The sequence below is a fragment of the Dendrobates tinctorius genome, unplaced genomic scaffold (genome assembly GCF_039654945.1).
Source record: "Dendrobates tinctorius isolate UK_male_01 unplaced genomic scaffold, ASM3965494v1 ptg000199l, whole genome shotgun sequence".
Taxonomy (NCBI): Eukaryota; Metazoa; Chordata; class Amphibia; order Anura; family Dendrobatidae; genus Dendrobates; species Dendrobates tinctorius.
Window position 1 is genome coordinate 5810353 of NW_027361866.1, and position 21747 is coordinate 5832099.

The 21747-nt window shown below is 41.4% G+C and overlaps 1 protein-coding gene across 6 annotated transcripts in view; it reads right to left on the reverse strand.

Annotated features, from left to right (window-relative positions):
* The window catches only part of IKZF2 (IKAROS family zinc finger 2), a 97052-nt gene that overhangs the window by 58620 nt on the left and 16685 nt on the right, over nucleotides 1-21747 (reverse strand). For 4 of the 6 annotated variants that reach the window (XM_073553214.1, XM_073553213.1, XM_073553212.1 and 1 more), the window contains exon 3: nucleotides 21163-21267. The exons of 1 other annotated variant lie outside the window; for it this stretch is intronic. In XM_073553214.1, coding sequence (XP_073409315.1) covers nucleotides 21163-21267 — 105 coding nt within the window. Of the gene's footprint in view, nucleotides 1-5334; nucleotides 5532-21162; nucleotides 21268-21747 lie in introns of those variants that run through there. One more of the 6 variants, XM_073553216.1, reaches the window with a different exon arrangement.

Below are 21747 nucleotides of genomic sequence, written 5' to 3' on the forward strand. Positions count from 1 at the left end.
CCTTAACAATGAAAGTCTATGGGTGGCTCAGCTTATTTTCTTTGCACACACTGGTCTGCAAAAAAAAAAAAAAAAGCACAGACACATGTCTGATATTGATCCGATTCTAGGAGAAATATTGGAAATGCACGTCTAGGCTAAGGGACAGTGAAAAAAATAAAATAAATAATATCACATGTCACCAGCGTGCAGTATGATTTTCAGACTGTTTTGTAAGAGTAGCTGGAGAAACCTCTTTTTATTCCATCCAAGAAAAAAAAAAAACTGATGAAACTTTGATGGTAAAAACTGGCTCTCTGGCCAAACTCTGATGACCCTCTGATAAAAGACACTGATGAAATTCGGACCATTTTTATTGTTCGCGATAAATCACTGATGTCTGAATGTGTACATACAAGGGAGAGACCCGTCAATCACCCGCAACAGCTCTGGGAGGAGCCGGACGGGGGCAGAGAAAGACTCGCCTGGTTTCCAAGTATGTTCTCCAACTGAATCGTTATAGTAAATTTTCTCTGAAACGCCAGAGTGTTTCGGAGAAATATATACCTAGCTGCAATTGTGCATCCAGGCATCTGATTCATATGGCCCCATGGTTTGGGCAGCATGAATCAATGACAGGCTCCCTTTAAGGCCGGGGGTCACACTTGCGAGAAAGTCGCACGAGTCTCGTATCTCAATACCCGCACACTCCGGTCCCGAGTGCTGGCGGCAGTGCAGGGTATTGAGATGCGAGACTCATGCGGGTTTCTCGCAAGTGTGACCCTGGCCTAACACTGCGACTAATCAGTGGTTTGGCACTGATCACTTGTAATTCAAAGATTTAGGCAATGTGCAGTCACAAAGTCTCATTAGGTGCTGGACATGACCAAATGAACTTGTTGGTGAAACCATAAGAAAATGTAGGCAGGGAATGCTGCAGTTGGGGGTAAACACTGGAAGACCCACCGTAGCAATGATGAGATGAAAGTAGGTTGCCATTTTGGCAGAAAACAGGAGCAGCACATGGGCCTACAGCCAAATTAAAAGGATCAGTCACAATAGAAGTGAGAAAACAAGTTCTGCAAATGTTTAAGTCTTTACCTCCACCAAGTGTGATCTGCAACCATTAAGCTTATTGTACCACGTCTTGGTCCGTAACCACCAAGTATTTGTCCCGCTATTTGAAGATGATAAAACATCTGCTAACTGCTACAATCCACCATCATTCTTGAAAGGGAAACCGGTAAGCACTTCTTACAAAACATGTGGTTCTTTGGCTTAGCTGAGAACATTTGTATAATTATGCAGAGAAAGTGGTTTCCTTACCATCATCAGTAGACAGTGAATTAAATCCTTTACCGTCATTGCAGGAAAAAAAAATCTAACATATCTTACCCAAGTGTGTGTAACGAGAATCTAAATCCCCGAAAAACCTTACAGTATTTGGGAGATAAAGACGTTAGATAAAAGGTTGATTCAGATGACTATGAGGTGTCTAAGCTCAGCTGCAGATCAGTAAACAATCGCACACATGTCACCCTTCTGCTCTTCTCCTTTGGGCACCGCTACTCTTGGGAGATACGAAACTCCAAGGAAGATCTTTAAGTAACGGAGAAGGAGGAGAAGAAGGACTAAAATATCAGAGCAAAGGAAAGAAAAAAAAAAATCCATTAAACTACTGTAGCTCTTCATAAAAACTAAAATGAAAGCTCAGATTGCAAGCACCCTGGAATTCTGCTAGTAAAAAGGGGGAAAACTGGATATTTGGGACCGTCTGCAGGTGATTTATTTATGGTGGCATGCATTGATCACCCACCTTTTTTTTGTAAGTGATTGTATCGTCTATCACTTCAAGAGGTGTTACAGCTGTGCAAGACCAAGTTTTAAGACAGGGTCACACGAGTGTATGTTCTCTCATGCGGGCAGAATACTCCAATTACCCTCGGCTCAAGCTCTGTCAAGAGTTTGAGCAGAGTGTCATCTTACTGAGACAGTTGCATCAGAGGTGCGGAGAAGATGGAGAACTTAATTTCTCCATCTTCTCAGTTGTCTGTCTGGGAATGTTGGACTGCACTCGGATGACATCAAAGTGCCGTCTAATGTTGCATATTCATACAAGTCTATGGGTGCGTGTGAATGATCAGAAATCGGCTTGATGTAAAAAAATAAATACAGTCTATAATTGCAGATCTGCGTCGCCCCATAGTATAACACTGGTCAGAGTGCTATCCAATTGCACTCGGCCGTGCAATATGCTTATGTGAGGGAGCCCTTAGGTTACAGCTACACAACGACAAGTGTCGCATTGCATCCAGCGATTGCCTATGGTGTAATACGGAGTCGTAAATATGCTGGATTTTTGTTGCCAATTGCAATCTGCATTACTTTTCGGGGGAATAGATGTTGCACAAAACATGAAGTTACAGGTGAAGTAAGTACAACATGGTAGACGTTGCTGACAATGTGGATGAACAGTTAGCTCTAATATTAGTATGCATTTTAAAATAAAACCAGAAATACTTTTATGGGAGATTCATACAGGTATGTATATATTTTTTTCTTTTTTAATTTTGCACGAAATTGAGCCCCGTGGTTTTTCTTTTAAGAATTGTGGATGTGCTGTAAAAACAAGGCTACAAACTAATATATTCAAACTAATTTACCAACTTTCACACAAAGTGCATATACTAAAGCCTCTTAAAGTTCCATGCACATGTCGCTGGGCATTTGCCACAGATTTCATCCTCTGCATTGCAGAGTCCGGAGTAAAAAGCCACAAAATATCTGGACATGATGTAGAGTTAAAATCTATGTGGATTCCATAAAATCCCATCCACAATGCTATTATTGTAAGAGCCTGCAAATTTTTACCCAAAAAATTAGCAAAATACCTGCTGTATGAACATGCCCCAATATAGGGCACATCTAGCCAGAAAAAAGGCCACATGATTGAAGGGTTTTTCCCGCTTAAACATCAATTTCGGGAGCTAATCTATATGACTGCAGACTGCTGAATACTGACCGTGCGCAATGGGCACGCTGGCAGGTTTCACCTTAACGGACAGGTCAAGCGGCGGTTGTCACGTGGCCACAAGTATGCCATTTGTATAATGGTGGTGATGTGTCAGCAAGCTTCTCTCAACAGAACATCACGTTTAGGCTGTTTGAGCCGGCAACAGGAGGGGAATGTGCACACGGTCAGGATTTGGTAATCTGTAAACCCTTTTAAAAGAAAAAAGGGGCACATGCAGACATGCCAGAAAAGAGAATTGCAATAATTCTGATCAGTTAGAAATTGAAGCCAGAAGCTGGTGACTGGTAACTATAATAATAGGGTCAGAGACCCTCACACTAGTGGCACCACTCCAGCCTTGAAATGAAAATCTAAAGCTGGAGTGGCACTTTATTGTGCGGTCTATATGCATCTTAAAAAGGCCATACAAGATTCCCTGACACTAGACTGTTGGTGATAAGAACAAGTTCCTTGTTTAAAGCTTAAAAAAAAAAAAAAAAAAAAAAAAAAAAGTGTGTAAATCCACCCGGATACAACCTTGGGATTGTTTAAGAGAAAATGTGGAAAGACCAGAAACCTGTTCTGTTGGAACAAAATACAGGTGGGAGGGAATCTGTCAAAAAAAAAAAAAAAAAAATATAAACTTTTATTTGACAGGTCGTTTGGCCAGAAGCCAGAATAACCTGGAGTATCTAGGAAGGTGCGGAGGGGACTGGCGAAAGGCTTGTTAAGGAATGGGGTGGATGGGATGGGTCAGGCAATTTCAACTGTAACACATACAATTTTAACTCTTTCTTAGGACCAAATGCAACATACAGGTAAAAGAGGTTTTCAACAATACTGGTGGTAAGAGTTTTACGGCGTTTTATACAACTGTACTCACCAATATAAAAACGTCCAATGCTGACATGCTTGTAGTGACAAAAATATTGGAACACGCGCTTTTTACCATGAAATTAAGGTTTTTAAGGTTTTTCTTTCAGTCCCTTTCCCACCGGTGTATAACATCAATTCCCCCCACCTTGCAGTCTGCCTTTATAAAGGAAGGAATGGCTCATTCTAAAGAGCTCACTGAATTCGAGAATGGTCCTAAAATAGGATGCCACAGTTGGAACACGTCTATTTGTGAAATGTCTGCCCTCCTAAAAATATTCCATGATATTATTGAGAAGTAAAAGGGTTTAGGAACCAAAGCAACTCAGCCTCAAAGTGGAAACCCACATCAAGTTAACAAATGGAGCTGATGAGAACTGAGGAGTTTTGTACAAAAATCGACAGTGCTCTGCTGACTCAATAGTTGCAGTTTCAAACCTCTTCTGGAATTAACCTCGGCACAAAACCTGGGAGCTCAATGGCATTATTTTCCATGGCCAAGCCCAACATCACTGAGCACAATGCCGTGCTGTGGATGGAGTGCTCTAGAGCAGTGGAAACAGGATTTGTGGCTAGAAAACTCACACTTCCTTATCTGGCAGTCTGATGGACGAGTCTGGAGTTGAAAACACCAAGAGAGCATTAACCTTCCGGTATTGTGAGAACTGTAAAGTTTGGTAGAGAGGCAATAATGTAATGGGCTTGTTTTTCCAAGATTGGCCAGTTTGTGCCAGTGCAGGAAAATCTTAATGTTTTAGCATACTAAGGCTACTTTCACACTTGCGTTAGGAGGCGCAGCGTACGCTCGGCATGAAGCTCCGCCCCCTGCCGCGCCTCCTCTGGTCAGCTCCGCCTATGGGCGCATGACGCTGCATGCGACCTGCGTACCCCATCTTTAGCATTGGGTACGCAGGCATGCTTTTGCCGGCGCATGCGTCCTTTTGACGGTGCGCCGACCGGCGCCAAATGCAACGTGTTGCATTTTGGTGTGCCCGGTGCACAGTCAAAAGGGCACATGCGCCGACAAAAGCATACCTGCGCACGGCCTGTGTACCCAATGCTAAAGATGGGGTACGCAGGTCGCATGCAGCGTCATGCGCCCATCGGTGGAGCTGATCGGAGGAGGCACGGCAGGGGGCGGAGCTTCACGCCAAGCGTACGCTGCGCCTCCTAACACAAGTGTGAAAGTAGCCTAAGACATTGTGGACAACTGTATCCTTACAACTTTGCGGGAACAGTTTGAGGAAGACCTCTTCCCCTTTCTGTTCTAGCATGACGGTGCTCCAGTGCACAAAGCAAACCATGGTTTAGTGAGGCATGATGTGGAAGGCATGGTTGGGGACTTTTGGGGTGGAAGAACTTGACTGGCCTGACTTTAACTTCAAACACCTTTGGGATCAACAAGAAAGGAGGCTCAAAATCAGCATATGACCTCACAAATTCTTCTCGATGAATACGCAAAAAATTACCTCCAAAATCTTGTAGACAACTTTTCCAGAAGAATTAGCGCATTTTTTGTTAAAGGGTAGAGGAGAGGGTGGACCATCTGTTAACATCCCATTCCAAATCCATGGGCATGAGTATAATTTGAACCCATGGGTATAATGTGTAGGCGTATAGAGGGGTGGAGTAGTCAACTCACTGGGAGATCAGGTGCATGGGCCTAATTACACAGCATCACCAACAGAAACGAGAAAAGTGAAGCCCGGAACACTTGTGTGGATCTAAAGTACATCAACTTTACTTTTCATGGTATTAGCTCCTTAAAGGGAATCTGTCACCCCTTTTTTTTTTGAGATATCATACAATGATATCATTCAATTGTGTCACATAAGGATTCTCTTAGTACTTTTGCTTCCCCCTGACCCCGCACCTTTCATGCATAAATACCTTTTTTATATCGGTTCAGATGCATGTAAACTGCCGCAGTCCGGTCTGATGGGCGGGGCTTATTCACCTGCTTCCCCCCTCCCTGTCTTGCTCTACGCATTTCTACTTGTGTAGAGCAAGACAGGGAGGGGGCGGGGGCAGGTGAATAAGCCCCGCCCATCGGACCGGACAGCGGCAGTTTACATACATCTGAACCGATATAAAAAAGGCATTTATGCATGAAAGGTGCGGGGTCAGGGGGAAGCAAAAGTACTAAGAGAATCCTTATGTGACACACAATTGAATGATATCATTATATGATATCTCAAAAAAGGGGTGACAGATTCTTTTTAATGACCGGAGCTTTTCTTGGTTTTGCGTTTTCGTTCCCCTTCTTCCCAGAGCCATAACTTCATTTTTCTGTCAATATGGCCATGTGAGGACTTATTTTTTGTGGGACGAGTTGCACTTTTGAAGGACATCATTGGTTTTAGCATGTTGTGTACTGGAAAACGGGAAAAAAATTCCAAGTGCGGTGAAATTGAAAAAAAGTGCAATCCCACACTTGTTTGTTTGGCTTTTTTGCTAGGTTCACTAAATGCTAAAACTGACCTGCCATTATGATTCTCCAGGTCATTAAGAGTTCATAGACACCAAACATGTCTAGGTTCTTTATCTAAGTGGTGAAGAAAAAAATTCCACAGTTTGCTTAACAAAAAAAAAAAAAAAAAAAAATTTGCGCCATTTTCCAATACCCGTAGCATCTCCATTTTTTGTGATCTGGGGGTTGGGTGAGGGCTTGTATTTTGCATGCCGAGCTGACTTTTTAAGGATACCATTTATGTGCAGATACGATCTTTTGATCGCTTGTTATTGCATTTTAATGCAATGTCGCGGCGACCAAAAGAACGTCATTCTGGCGTTATTTTTTTTTCCCGCTACGCCGTTTGGCGATCGGGTTAATCCCTTTATTGATTGGGCAATTCTGAACACGGCGATACGCAATATGTGCATGTGTGATTTTTTTTATTTTTTTTTTTTTATTCTATTTTGAATGGGGCGAAAGGAGGGTGATTTAAAGGGAATCTGTCACCCCATTTTTCGAGTATCAGCTGCCGGCATCACCGTCAGGGGCTTATCTACAGCATTCTGTAATGCTGTAGATAAGCCCCGATGTAACCTGAAAGATAAGAAAAATGAGTTACATTATACTCACTGGGGGGGGGGGGGCGGCGTACGGTCTTGGTCCGATGCCTCCCATCTTCTAACGGTGACTTCTTTGCTGCCTGTCGTGGCTCCTGCGCAGGCGCACGGCTCTGCACAGTTGAGGGCAGAGCAGAATACTGCAGTGCCCAGGCGCCGGACGTCACAGTTAGAAGATGGGAGGCGCTGGACCGTGACACCCATCGGACCAAAACCGGACCCGGACCGCCCCTGGGCGAGTATAATATAACTCATTTTTCTTATCTTTCAGGTTACATCGGGGGCTTATCTACAGCATTACAGAATGCTGTAGCTAAGCCCCTGATGGTGGTGCCAGCAGCTGATACTCGAAAAATGGGGTGACAGATTCCCTTTAAACTTTTATTTATTTATTTTTTAATTTTGGCATGCTTCAATAGCCTCCATGGGAGGCTAGAAGCATCCACTACTTGATCGGCTCTGCTACATATAGGCAATGAGCAGATTGCCTATATGTAGCAGAATTACAGCATTGCTTCGAGCGCCGACCACCAGGTGGCGCTCATAGCAATGCCTCATCAACAACCGTAGAGACCTCAGGTTGTTGTGGCAACACATCGCTGACCCCCGATCACGTGACGGGGGTCGGCGATGCGCGTATTTCCATCCGTCAGCGCTGGTTAAATCCCTCTGTCAGTGTTTGACAGCGGGATTTAACTAGTTAATAGGCGCGGGTGGATCGCGATTCCACCTGCGCCTATTGCGGGCACATGTCAGCTGTTGAAAACAGCTGACATGTCCCAGCTTTGATGCGGGCTCACTGCCGGAGCCCTCAAAGCAGAGGTACTGCCATTGGACGTACTATTGTGTCCAATGGCAGCAAGGGGTTAAAAGGGAATCTGTCAGCAAGTTTTTATTATGTAAGCTAAAGACAGCATGAGGTAGAGGTTAAAACACATCTCAGTGATGCCTCTCTTATCAATCTCTGAGGATTTGTTTGCTTACAATGATTGTTCTAGCATCAAGAACTTATCATTGCTGTGACTAGGTGTTCGCTGTGAGCCCTGGTCTGACACGCCCCCTACTGTGATTAGCAGCTCTCTACTTATGGACATTGTATATAGAGAGACTGATGGGGGCATGGTCAGCTTTTCAACTCTGCTTCATTACCAAATCTCAGATTACTGGGTGCAGCTGCTCTCACACAATCAAAGTGATACATCGTTGGATTCAGCTTCTCTTCGTCTACATCATGCTGTTCTCAGATGAGGTAGCAAAAACCTAGAGACAGAGTCCCTTTAAACCCATAACAATGGAAAAACAAGGAATTCTTCTTACGTATTTTGAGTACAGTGCATGGTCTTAATCACAAATGAGAGGGTATATTTCTGCAAATTAATAAAAAAAAAAATAAAAGAGCACTTCCAAGTATGATCCTAGTTTGGTTACAATTATAAAAACGTGGGTATTGCTGGCTACACCTGTTTCTGGGAAAGCTGGGCGGCAGCCAAAAGAACATCACTACAACTTTTATACGCCAGCATGAGTAGCACGGTGGTCAGTGGTTAGTACTATAGCCTTGGAGTGCTGGGGTCCTGGGTTCAAACCCACCAAGGACAACATTTGCAAGGAGTTAGTATGTTCTTCCTGTGTTTGCGTGGTTTTCCTTCCACATGCCAAAGACAGGGAATTTAGATTGCCAGCCCTATTGGGACAATGATGATGAAGTATGTAAAGTGCTGTGGAATAAATGGTGCTATATAAGTGAGTAAAATAAATAAAATTAAAGATAAAATAGGGATATCTGATTTTGCATTTAAAACATTTTTTTAATGATGAATTTACGTTTTCATGCATAAAAATAAACAGGAATTGCCATTTATTAGCTTTAAAAAAGTATAACTAGATGTAAACTAATTTTATACAAAGGATTTTTGGGGTTTCTTTTTTAAGGGACAGCTACAATGAGAGGCATTTGGGTAACCCTGTGAAGAGACAAGATGGGGCGATATCCCCATTTTGTACTAGTGAAGGGTGACAACGATGAGATTTTGATAACCGTCTTGGACAATAAAAGCTAAATAGATTGTGCTAAATAAAAGAGCCAGGTTGTACACCGGACAGGTGATACGGTCAGAGATCACTACGTAATGATATACTCCACTAGAACGTCTCATCACCAGTAGACAACAGAAGACTATGGTGGCAAGTCCCGAGCACTGGCGGAAGGATTACGAAAGGATGAGAATGCTAGCGGCAAGAAGCACGATGAGCTAAAGAAAATCTTACTACATCGATAAATTATCCAGATTTCAGTATAATAAGCCAGAATCAACCTCGTGTATGAAACTACTTAATTTGTGTGACTTCATAGAACCACATAGAAGATCCAATTCACATGACAGTCTTGCACCAATGCACAGCTGACACTAGCTGGAGGGCACCATAATTACGTGTCATGAACAGGACCAGTTCGTGTCAGACGTAGCTTCTCTCAATATTGTACCACTTGATAAAATGGGCAATCATTGCATGATTGCCGAGACCCTTCAGGTTTCTACTGCTTTCTTGCTTTATCAATAGAAGTTCCACATTTGATGTATGTTCAAGGTGGAGTAAGAGTTACGACTTTTTATTTGGGGTATAATGTCCCTACAAGTTCCACTGTTTTGCTGCACCTTTTACAAAGATGAAAGCCTTTATCTCAGGCAGATCTTACCTGAGCTGTCCATCAATATGTATCATGCTTTAAGGGAGTTGGAGAAATTAAGTTTCCCAGACTCCCAGCAAGAGTGTCAGTTTTCTTCTGCTCGGAGGCTCAGTTTCTCCCTTTGGCCACCCTGCAACACCTCCCCCTCTCCTGCCCCACCCAATGTCAATTAGAGAGTCGGAGAACCACCATTTGGGAGAGAAGTGTAAAAGTCAGAAATCTGATAGGGTTGTCACCTCAGATACCTGAGGGCACATGGCTATCTGGGCATGGAATAACTCACCTGTCTTCATTTACTCTTCTGTAGAGGAGAACATACAAGACATATCTAAAATATCTTCATGTTCCTAGCAAAATTACTATATGAATCACCTTGCTGCATTAGGGACTTCCCTGAAGAAGCAAAACTGATAGAAGACATCGGTGAGGGGACTACCAACACTTCCATACAGTCCCGGAATTGGAGTCAGGAGTACAAGAAAATAATGGACTTTATATTAATTTTAATTCAATTTGTCTCCCTGTGGGTATTTTATTTTTTAGGCAGGAATTTGCTCCTGTAAATTTTGGTGAAAACCCCTACATAGCTCTATAAACATTATTTTAGCTTACGATGTTCTACATCAAAGACTCAAAATAAGTGCATAGTTTTCTATAACCAATTATACAGAAAGACAGATGGACAAGGCCAGACAGACAGTTTTCAGGGAGTACTTATAATTGCAAAACAGAACTCTGAACTTCACCCATAATGACTGCATTGCTGGAGGGAGAATGAAAAATACCTCGAAGAAGGTGGAATTTGACAAGGGCTGTTTAGACAATAAATCAGAACTGGATCTTCTTGCTTTCCTTACCTCCATCCGAAACCCAGAACTTTTTCCCAATCTACAAAGTAAATTTATACAAGCTTTTTTTTTCTGGTGCACAATATATTTGTTGTACTTTTTCCTTTAAAAATATTTTAGAGACTGTAAATCAACCAGAATTCTAATAGATAATTAATAACAAAGCTGATTCAATTATAAAAATAATACTCAGAGAATTACGGAGGTAAAGAAACCTACATATACCTTCTGCAATGCTCACAACATCGCTTGGAAGCCATAAGTAGTAGGCCTTGATGGCAATGTTCTAGAATGCAACATATCGGATTCTTTATCTTTCTAAGTGCTGATATACTACTGCAGAAATTGGTATGGAAAGAGACAACCATGTTTAGCGCTTTCTGCCATAAACTCGTCCCTTTATCACCCTAACAAAACTCTAAAGTTAGGTTAGGACTTGAAGCCAACCTTCAAAACCGATTCAAGGGTTATGCATTTTTCCCTAGGCCCCCTAATTAAAATGGTCTCTGACCACAGCAATGGAGTCTACAAAAAGAAAAGACTCATTAGTGAAGGCTTGGTTCATACTTGCATCAGACTCTCCATCAAGTCATGTTCCCAAATAGCGCAATTTTTTTGCTTTTTTAAAGAAAATTTGCTGCATTCAATGATTCAAGCAACGTGGATGTGATTTCATATAAACTAATGCCCAGCATGGATTTAAAGGCACCTTTAGGGCAGTTTCACACGTCCAGATAAAACCGGTACCAGAGATATACGTATGCCATCCGTGTGCTATCCGTATATCCGTCTGTACCATCTGCGTGCTGTCTGTTTGCTGTCCGTGTGTCTGAAAAATTATTTTCAATGTTAAACCTTTGACTTTTAAAAACGCACGCGGATCGCACACGGACAGCATCTGTGTGCGGTACGTGTTTACACTGACCCATTGACTTGTATGGGTCCGTGTGATCCGTGCGGATCACGGACATGTCTCTGTGTTTTGCACACGGACACACGGTCTGTGAAAACACGCTGACATCTGCATAGACACATTCATTCGAATGTGTCTACGTGTGTCAGTGTCTCCGGTTACGTGAGAAAACTGTCACTACACGTACCGGAGACACTGACTTGTGAAACTGCCCTTAAACTGTGCGTTCTTGGAGAATTTTTTTTTCCCCTTTAATGGTCTCTACAGGGAGACTGAAGGGGGAAGAAAAAAAAAAAAAAAAAAAAAAGCTTTGTAAAAAACTATTGTGCATTCAACGTGCAGGTTACCAGCGTTTGAGTAAAATGGGGGGAAAAAAAAGATTGGGGGACGTTAAAATGCAATTATTCCTGGCCGATCGCTTTTGAAAATTTGGATGTAGATGGCAAACAAAAAAAGACAAACAACAACCCAGAGTTGGAAATAAACCAGCATTTTTGTATATGGGAACTAGTCCTTAGTGGAAACCTTGGATAATGTTGCATTTTTTTCCTAATGAGAAGGATCGACACCCAAACAGAAACCTAACGGACCCAATTATACTCAGAGCACCATTTCGGTCCATCATGTGACAATTTTGTTTTTCCCCCTCGTTATCCTGTTCCTATAATGGAACAAAAAAACCATAACTCTGGTGAAGCGAGTGTGAACCAGGATTGCAAACCAACCAGAAGTTCCAGTCCACAAAAAAATAGGCCGTTTTTGCCCCGTCCGTAATTTGAAGCTAAAGAACCTTATTTTGACTGTAATTCACATCATGTTATAGTTTACAATGAATGCCGTTGCTGTCTTCTCATCAGAATTAGAGGCTGTAGACATGTATCACTGATAATCATAATGATTTGTTGTGGTTTTACAATCTTTCCATAAAAAAAATGTGTGTGATTTTTTGATAAGTTGTCTTAAAAAAAAAAAAAAAAAAAAGTCATGTTGGCAATCCTGGTGTAAACTCATCCTAAAAGATACAGGCGGATGGGTGCTATTTGTTGCAAAAAGGGTGCACAAAGCTACATTTATAGTCTATGATGACAGCAATCCCATAATCAGAAGGATCCAGAGGGAAAAAAAAAAAAAAAAAAAAAAAAATTATATTTGAGCATTTTTAATTTTTCTCCACTGCTTGTGGGTTGCTGAATCGGTGGATCTCTTATGCCGTTCTGATGATGTCACCTACATTCACCATGAATCTCGGTAGACGTCATCAGGGGAGGGGTCTTTTATAGCCCATTTTACAATTACTGCAGTTTGGAAGTGCAAATATGGATGATCTTTATTAATAGTGGGGCTTGTCCACTGCTTAAGCTTTCAGCGAATATATTCTTTTCTTTATTGTATAAACAGCACAACCAAGTAAAGTATTGCATATATCAGAAAACTGAAGCAGTCTCCACTTCTGGTCTCCATGTCTGTGTCTGCTCTATTATGCGTTTTCGGTTTAGTATACCAAGTGGAGCTCAATTTCTCAATGGTACCGGAGTTCAAAAGGTCTGGAGGCCTCAACAATACTTTATAGTCCAATTATGCATCTCGGGTTCTCTCATCTAGTACACAAGACATTCACCATTGTTTTATGCAAACCCATCTAAGGGAAGCAAAACGTAAGAAAGACTATGATTTGAAATTCTAATGGTGGGTCACTGTGTAATCCCATCCACACCACTGCTTAGCAGTGTTCTGCCTATGCACAGCATACACAGAAATCTGTCAATCGGTGGGGGGGACAGGGTTATACAGAGCTCCTGAACGTGCAGGACTACCTGGCAGCAGGTTCACTAGTCTTTTTATCAGCAGAAGATCATCATTAGGGCTTGCTACCACTTGCGATTAAATCTGATGACTGCAATCAGATTAAAAATTGAATTTCATTAGTACCAATGACTTATTTTCCTGCTCTGATCACTTTTGGACCGGGGGGGAGCAGCATGCAAGATCCAGATCGCACGAAAACATATACTATATATGTCTATGGATGCGTGTGAAACATCGCACTTTACTCAGATATCACTCGAGTGCAGTGCGACTCTCCAGGAAGGCGACAACAGAGGAGACACAGAAATTACTTTCTCGGTCTTCTCCACAGCTGTGCTCTGGATCTGGTCATGTGGGAGGATCAGAGCACGGACACTTGGATCATGCTCACAGCAGAGCAGTAGCCGAGGGTCACTAGCATATTACATCCGCTGCGATAATATTGGATGTGATACGCTAGTGTGTAATAGAAAGAGGGTGGCGCTCCAATTCAAGGTAAAAGCACTGATAGACTATACTTCCAAGGAATAAAATGTAAGAGGAGACGGGGAGCGGGTTTCACCTGGACCCATTGAAGAGTCTGCCCCGACGTGAAACAGCCGTCACCCCGCAGGAAACCCGCTGCCCGACTCCTTCTTTAGTCAGAAGTTGAATTCAAGAATCTTCAGATTTTCAAGAAAGTGCTGATTTTTTGGGTCAGATGACAGTTGACCACTAACGTCTATGAAAAGCACTAAGTAGGCAGGGGAGTAAAGCAATCAAAAGGAGTTTGCTGGGATATTTATAATGATGGTCTATCCTTAGATCGGTCATCAATATCTGACCGGTGGGATGAGACACGGAGCATGCCCCGCCGATCAACTTCTTCTGAGCTGCACAACTCAGTCAATATAATAATGGCCACGATCGGGTACTACAATAGGGGGCAGATCCGCAGTACATGGCAGCGGCCACTATGCAGTTGACAGGTCTGTGCAGTGCAGCTCCACACAAGCAGCCGCCGCAGGCACTAGGAACAGCTGATCGATGGGGTGCCATTTATCTCACCCCCACAATCAAATATTGATTACCGTATCTACCCCAAGAGTAGGCCATAAATATAAAAGTGCCTGACAACCCCTTTAAGAATATGTTCACACTGAGTCTTCTTAGGAGGTTTTGGAGCAAAAATTGAGTGGAAACTTACAAAATCTTCCTGAAAAACTTGAAGGGTCCACTCAGTTTGTGCTCTAAAAAAACTTTTTTTTTTTTTTTTTGCAGAGAGTATACCCCTAAACATAGCTACCAGCATGACCCTCAAGCTGTGATCACATGTCTTCCATGGGCTGTCCATTTACATGCTGTGCCCTAGGATCTGTGCACTGAACAAGCCCTAACTATATTTATATCTGGTGTATATATTAGACCCATGTTATTGCTCATATTATTCAAGAGTTTACCTGTAATTACGGTATAGAGGCAAGTAAAAACACTTACAGTTTTCAATGTATAACAGATAAAATGTAATGTGCAGCTGATAAAGATCACAGATGCATTTGTAAAAATGCAATACACAGCCTGATTAGAAGACCAGGAATTTGAAGCATCTTCAATTTCAGGAGGGTTATATTCGCATAAGCATTGTGAATTCATTTTCTGTTCCATCATAGGACCAGATAATTTCATTTAAAGGGAACCTGTCACCCCATTTTTGGTCTATAAGATGTGGCCACCGCCATCAGGGGCTTATCTACAGCATTCTGTAATGCTGTAGATAAGCCCCCGATGTAACCTGAAAGATAAGAAAAACGAGTTAGATTATACTCACCGGGGGGCGTGGTCAGGTGCGGTGGGTTTCGCGGTCCGGTCCGACACCTCCCATCTTCTAGCGATGACGTCCTCCTTGCTACTGCCGCAGCTCCTGCGCTTGTGTACTATATCTGCCCTATTGAGGGCAGAGTAAAGTACTGCAGTGCGGAGGCACCAGGAGAGGTCAGAGAGGTCCGGCACCTACGCACTGCAGTACTTTACTCTGCCCTCAACAGGGCAGATAAAGTACGCCTGCGCAGGAGCCGCGGCAGAAGGAAGAAGGAGGATGTCATCGCTAGAAGATGGGAGTCGCCGGACCGAATCGCGACACCCATCGGACAGGACCCCCGGGTGAGTATAATCTAACTCATTTTTCAGGTTACATTGGGGGCTTATCTACAGCATTACAAAAAAATTGGGTGACAGATTCCCTTTAATACTGTAAAAGATCAGACATGTCAGACTCGACTGATGAACAACAGATCCAGTTGACATTACTTTGATATCTGGTCAGACACAACAGACAAAGTTATGGAAGAACGAGGTGGCATTCCAAGTGAGTTGCAACATGTGACTAATGTGTAACCCTTCTCAGGCTAATGGAGCCAAAACGTCGCACGTTGGGCGAATATACTTGTTTGCAACTAATTTGGAGAGCTGCCTCTGATCTCCATTTCTTTGATTCTTGTCTGGTGATTTGACTGAAAATTATCCACCAAAGAAGAACCTTGATTTATGCTAAAGGAGCCAGAAATTGGAGTGCTGTTCACACTGCTTAATCTATGGATCGCCAACGTCCCCAAGTACAAACAGCGCTGCATGAAGCGCCAACTTTCTCCCCCACCCGAAAAAAAAAAAAAAATATATATATTATTATTATGAAAATCTACTCTTGAGCCTCAAAATAAAACAGAAAAAGTAAGCATGGCCTGAGAATGGATTTAAAAGGCAGTAGTCAAAAAAAAAATCAATCATTTTTATTAAAAATATAACAGGGGCTGCCCACTACTCAAACAACCCCTTCTTAATTATTATATTACCTAAGGTAACAAAGACAGCCAGTACTTACCTCCAATGTCAGCTCTGGATCTTCCGAGGCCATGTGAGCCCTGCAACCAATCAGCAGCTGCTGATGGACCTCGTCGCTCATACTTCCTTCTCGCGCTCACTTCCTTTCAATGAAGCTGATATCCGGAAGAAGCTGGCGCTTCTGCTTCTCTCTCACTTCCTCCAGATGTCAGTAATATTGAGTACAGGCCATTTTTATTTTATATGGAGGAATATAGTACTTGAGAAAAGTTGTCCGAGAAGTGGGTAACTCCTTTAAATGTTTATAATTCTAGGTCTGGGTTTTTATTAAGGTTAGAAAAAGGGTCTATATTTTTTTAGCCCCAGAATCAGTGCTTCTACAGTCAATGGCCTTCCTATAAAGTCCAAGAGTAGCATTACTTTTTGGAGAAAAAAAAAGGCAGAGCCTTCTTCGTAATCATAGACAACCCACTAAAACAACATGTTAAATTTTCTCAAATAGGAAATAGATACAACTAAACATGGCTGAAAGGAAGTTGTAATAGGTAAAATATTTCTGTTATAGAAAAATGTGATACAAAGCAATCAACAGGTGATATTAGTGATGAGCGAACATGCTCGGATAATGAGTTATCAGATCACACTCGGGTGCTAACCGAGTGTCTTCGGCATGCTTGAATAATAGGTTCGAGTCCCAGCGGCTGTCCGAAAGCCACAACACATGCAATCACTAATACTAAAGCATATGTGCCTTACTCACACACAACTATTCTATTTTCCAGATAAAGTTAATAATTTCTACATTATCTAAAACTCAGTGGGAAGACAAATTCCATTCATTAGAAGCTTCCTCTAAGGTCTGATATGAAACATTAACGGAAAGGCCATTTACCGTATGTTATGTAAATCTTTCCTAGATGTGATAAGACTTCAGCTCCTGGAATTCCCTGCCATTGGAAAAAGATACAGAACAAACCTTTGCCTTAGTTTGTGTTGAGAGTCGTGATTTACGCAGTATTTGCTTTTGTCTTACATAAAAATATGCTACGCTACATCATTTCTGTTGTCCCATTTAACAACTTGTTTTTCAACTCCCCTTTGTCACCCGTTGACATTGAGAAAATCCAGCTAGGTTGGGTTCTTTCTATAGAATAGGCTGGATCCCGTCTACTCTGCTATTGTGTATGGATTTGTCAGAGAATGAGGTCTACAGGAAAGAGAAAAGGTCCTGGATACCACAAACAGACACAGATAGCGTGGAGCTGAGAGGCAGACTTCCTCCACAGTAACCGGCAAAAGTCTTAACCGGAGCCTTATGTAGTGGAAGGAGCAAGGTGACCTCTGGTCAGAATGTTTTATGAATTGCCATCTCGGGTAACATTGAAGAACTCTAGACTGTAGCAACACCATCTAAAATGTATCCCAAGAGTGAGTGGTCATATATAGAGGGGTCTGGTCTCCTATTTCCAAAGTAGATACACAGAATTAAAAAGCTTACTCAGAAAATAAAAATTACAGTTTGGACTACATGGATATAGAATAAAATTAATCACATGGAGCCAAAAAAAAAAATGTGAGGTTGTCCATAAAACTGGACCACTCATTTTTGTAGTAGTCTCGGACAACAACATACGGTAATTGGAGTTACTCTTTAACACAGCATAGTAGTAACAGTATTTAAAATAGTATTAATAACCTTTATAATCCACAGAGAATTTGTCGGGTACTCATAGGTTAACAGCCACATCTACCCTCCCTGAATCTACCTTATATATCATGAAGGTACAATGTGTGGTTGCCAACAAGACATATTAAGGAAAAACCACAAGGTGTTATATGGATGGTGTCTTGGATCACCAGTGCCTAAAAATAGGTTCACAAAGAACTTTTTGATGTGGATTTTAGAGCAGATTTTGGTCCAAAATCCACATAAAATTCTGTTTCAGATACTTTTTTTCAGAAGCTTAATCATTTTAATGGGAACGTACATCTGAACTGTATATGGTGCTGGTTTTCATGTAAATTTTTGAGGCATGAAAAAAAAAAAAAAAAAAAAAAAAAAAAAAAAAAAAAAATGCTCCAAATTGAAATCCTGACTCACATGAAGTACAAAAATGGCTTCAAAAAAAAAAAAAAAAGTAATTGGGATTTTTTATAGCACATTTTTAAAGGAGAAAAGTCCACGAGAAAAGACTGGGTTAACATACCTTTACAGAAAGTCTGAAAGAGATTAATCTGCTGTGGGTTTTTCTGATGAAGACAAGTTTCTCCTCCCTTGCAAAAGTGTGACATTTTTTGGTAAAAATCCACAGCATAGATTGAAATGATGCGAATGTAAAATCCACAGTGCTGGTCAATTTACTCTGTGGATTATGTCAGCAGTATGTGGATGACATTTCATAAAATCTCCTCCACGAGGACATGTGTTTACAATACACTTGTATGTGATACGTTACAAAAAAAAAAAAAAAAAAAAGTGCATGAAAACGGTAGCTACACAACTTTAAAAGGGATTGGCCAACAATGCAAGCATTTAACACACAGCTTGCAATGGTAATATATAAAATAAAAGAAAATAATAACAAACAAAAAAAAAAAACAAACGTACATGAATACTTTGCTGTAAAATATATGTAACAATAAGCAGCAAGTGCTGGTAAAAGAGGATGACAAAAAACAGGGTATTTAGTTGATACTTTTTTTGCAAAAAATGTATACGAAGCCACTCCACGGTATACCCTTCTCGGAGCAGTCCTATCTAATGTATTTAAACCTGATCATGTGAACAATACCTACATGAGCAGGATTCAGAAAGGCGCTGCCCGGTATGGGCACGCTGGGCAAAATGGCTCTTCATGTGCAAGTCCCACAAGAGAGAGGCAGGGATCTCCCAAATCTTGCATGAGTGCCGGCGGCAGTGCCGGGTATTGAGACACATGCGAGTTTCTCGCAAGTGTGACCCCGGCCGTAGTGGCGATGTGTCCAGACCACTGAGGTCACCACTGCGGCGAGTGATTAGCTACAAAATTCACGCATTAAAAAAAAAAAAACTGAAAACTGAGCCAAAGTAGAAATTGAATAATATGCATGATGTAGATGCATGTTCACACTGGCCGTAGAAACAAACAAAACCAAAGAAAGGACAATCTGTGCATATACCCTAATGAAAATAAGTAAAAAAGCATGTGCATTAAACAATAAACCTAGGGTACTTAGTAAACACTGTTTTTGATCAAAAAAATAGCATAAAGCTGTCCCACCGCGACAAGATGTACCCCATTCGAACAGTAACTACACTCTCTAATGTTAAAACTCACTTAATGTGAATAGTGGCAGAGAGCCACCGGGTCCCAACCGGAATCCACTTATTGTATGGATGTACTGTGGATTGAGCTGGGGGAAAGTGACCAGGGTAACACCATGGAGGTGTCAGTACAACTGTCTGGAGTTGCAGCTAATTGGTAAAGTGGCGCATTACCTTTTTTTCCCATCATTTTTAACTTTTATAAGTTTGAGAAGAAAAAAAAAAAAAAAAAAAAAAAAAATCATAGGGTTAGAAAACATCTTTAATACTTCTTGAAGGAATAAAAATACATTTAAAAAAAGTGGAGTCTCTAGTATTTTAAATCACACCATCATGGGTATTCCTATAGACTGCGACTGTCTGGTGACCGTGCTAATACAACCGTTCCACCAGATAAGTCTGTGTAACCCTAGGCTTAAGCTGATGAAATTAGTCACTAATTTTACGAACGTTCATTAGTTTACGGTAATCCCCTGGAAAAGTGAGTGGCGTAGGATCTCTTCCAACAAGAAAAAGTTTACAACAGGGCTTGTAAAATTGCAATCCCTCAATAAAACGGTCATTAGAAGAATAAGGCATGAACATATTGAGAGCTACCTGCACACAAGCAACACCGAGCAGCACCTGTGAAGGAATCACCTGCTTGTGTTATCGAATGCTGGGATCCCAGGAGAAACTAACACCGCTGTTCCGGGAGATGAGGTGTTCGGTTCTCTAGAGACCGGCGGATAATTGGTCGTGTTTGCTAAAGCACAAACTCCGCCGGCTGTATTCAAATGACACTTCTGCAGAACGGCCTTCCAAAAACATACAGAGACCTTGAGACGTTGGCCACAAAAGGAAGGAAAATGGCCCGGGCCATAGCACTTTATCTCGTTCAACTATTACACTGACCACACTTAGACGCTTACTCCACATTGTGGTGGGCTTTATCGCACAGCCCTGGAACAGTCGTCGTCTTACAGCGCGAGCTCTGGAGGCCTCATTACAATTTCAGAAATTGAAAAAGTGTAAAACAATGCTTCCAGCAAAGAAGAGCCATCAATAGAACGGTTTTGCTGCAGTAAAAATAATTATGCAGCACACTTTCAATTTAAGTATTTCAGGCACATGGAAATAATTACTCGACCAAAACCTAATGGAGCGATGAATATTTAAATTATATTTAACACTAAATCGGAATTCATTATTATTTAATGTAATGCCAGAACATATGCTCAAGTCACTGGGAGAAAAAAGGCAAAAAACACCAACGGGGACAAAAAAAAAAAAAAAAAATTAACATAAAAGCTACTGACTATTGCTATTCAAAAGACAAGTCACAGTGCCCGTTACTCTGTATCCAAACCTGCAGGCACAATGCCACCGATATTCTTTATCTACATGGATCACGTGTTCAGCAACGTTAGGAAATAACTCCAATATTTAGGCACTAGTAGTACAAGTGCATGGGTGACCTGGCAATCAACTGATCAAAAGGGCAGTAGGCTGGGAAGGTATACATTTTGCCTGCAAATGTACACTATTATAGATTGGTGCCCATTCAGACATTTTTTTTTTTTTTTTTTTTTATTATTACTTTTAATTTTAAAAAAATCCAATTTTCATCAATTTTTGGTCGTGTCCATTTTCCAGTGTAGCATCAGTTTTTCTCCTATTCCATAAAAATAAAAAAATCCAAGTGTTCCCAACCCAATTGGCTGGAACATGGATGGCGTCCAAGTGCTACTTATAAAAAAAAATAAATAATATTACACTTTTACATACTTTAACTTATGGATTTGCCGTTTCTAAAGGGTTCAATACTTTAAAATGAATGTTACTGATGTAAGAGAGCACAAGACTTACTGCTTGCCAAGTGGTTAGGGGAGGAATGTTGCCCATTGGGTGTGCAGGAGGTCAAATCTATAGCCATATTGGAGTGGTCCCTCTCGGGTACAAGCTCATTATCACCTGTTTGAGGAAAAGGAAAAGAAAAAAAAAAAAAAAAGAGAGTGAAGATCAGTTAGAAATCTGACTGTGGAGCAACAGCCTGATGAACGCCAAGAATGTAGCAATCAGAAGACCAGAACTACTGCTCACGGAACCTTCTATACTCCGGAATTACTGGGATGTTCTAAAGTACTTGGTGGAATGTTTAACCCTGCAGATATTGCCTTGGTTATGTGCAAGCGAGCCATATTGGCCCTGTGATACAACACATTACAACGTTACAGTGGGCAAGGGCAATTTTACATGCAGGTCAGTTGTACCTATCAAAATATTGGGCAATCAGTATAGAGATGGTATTAACGGGATCGAGCCGACAGCTGTCCAACATGTCTGTAAACAGCCATAGTCTAAAGCAAGGACGGAAATAAATAATTCCTACAAAATTACCCATCACCACTTCATTATTCTTAGACAATGTGCTGTTCTTTAATAAAGGACAGC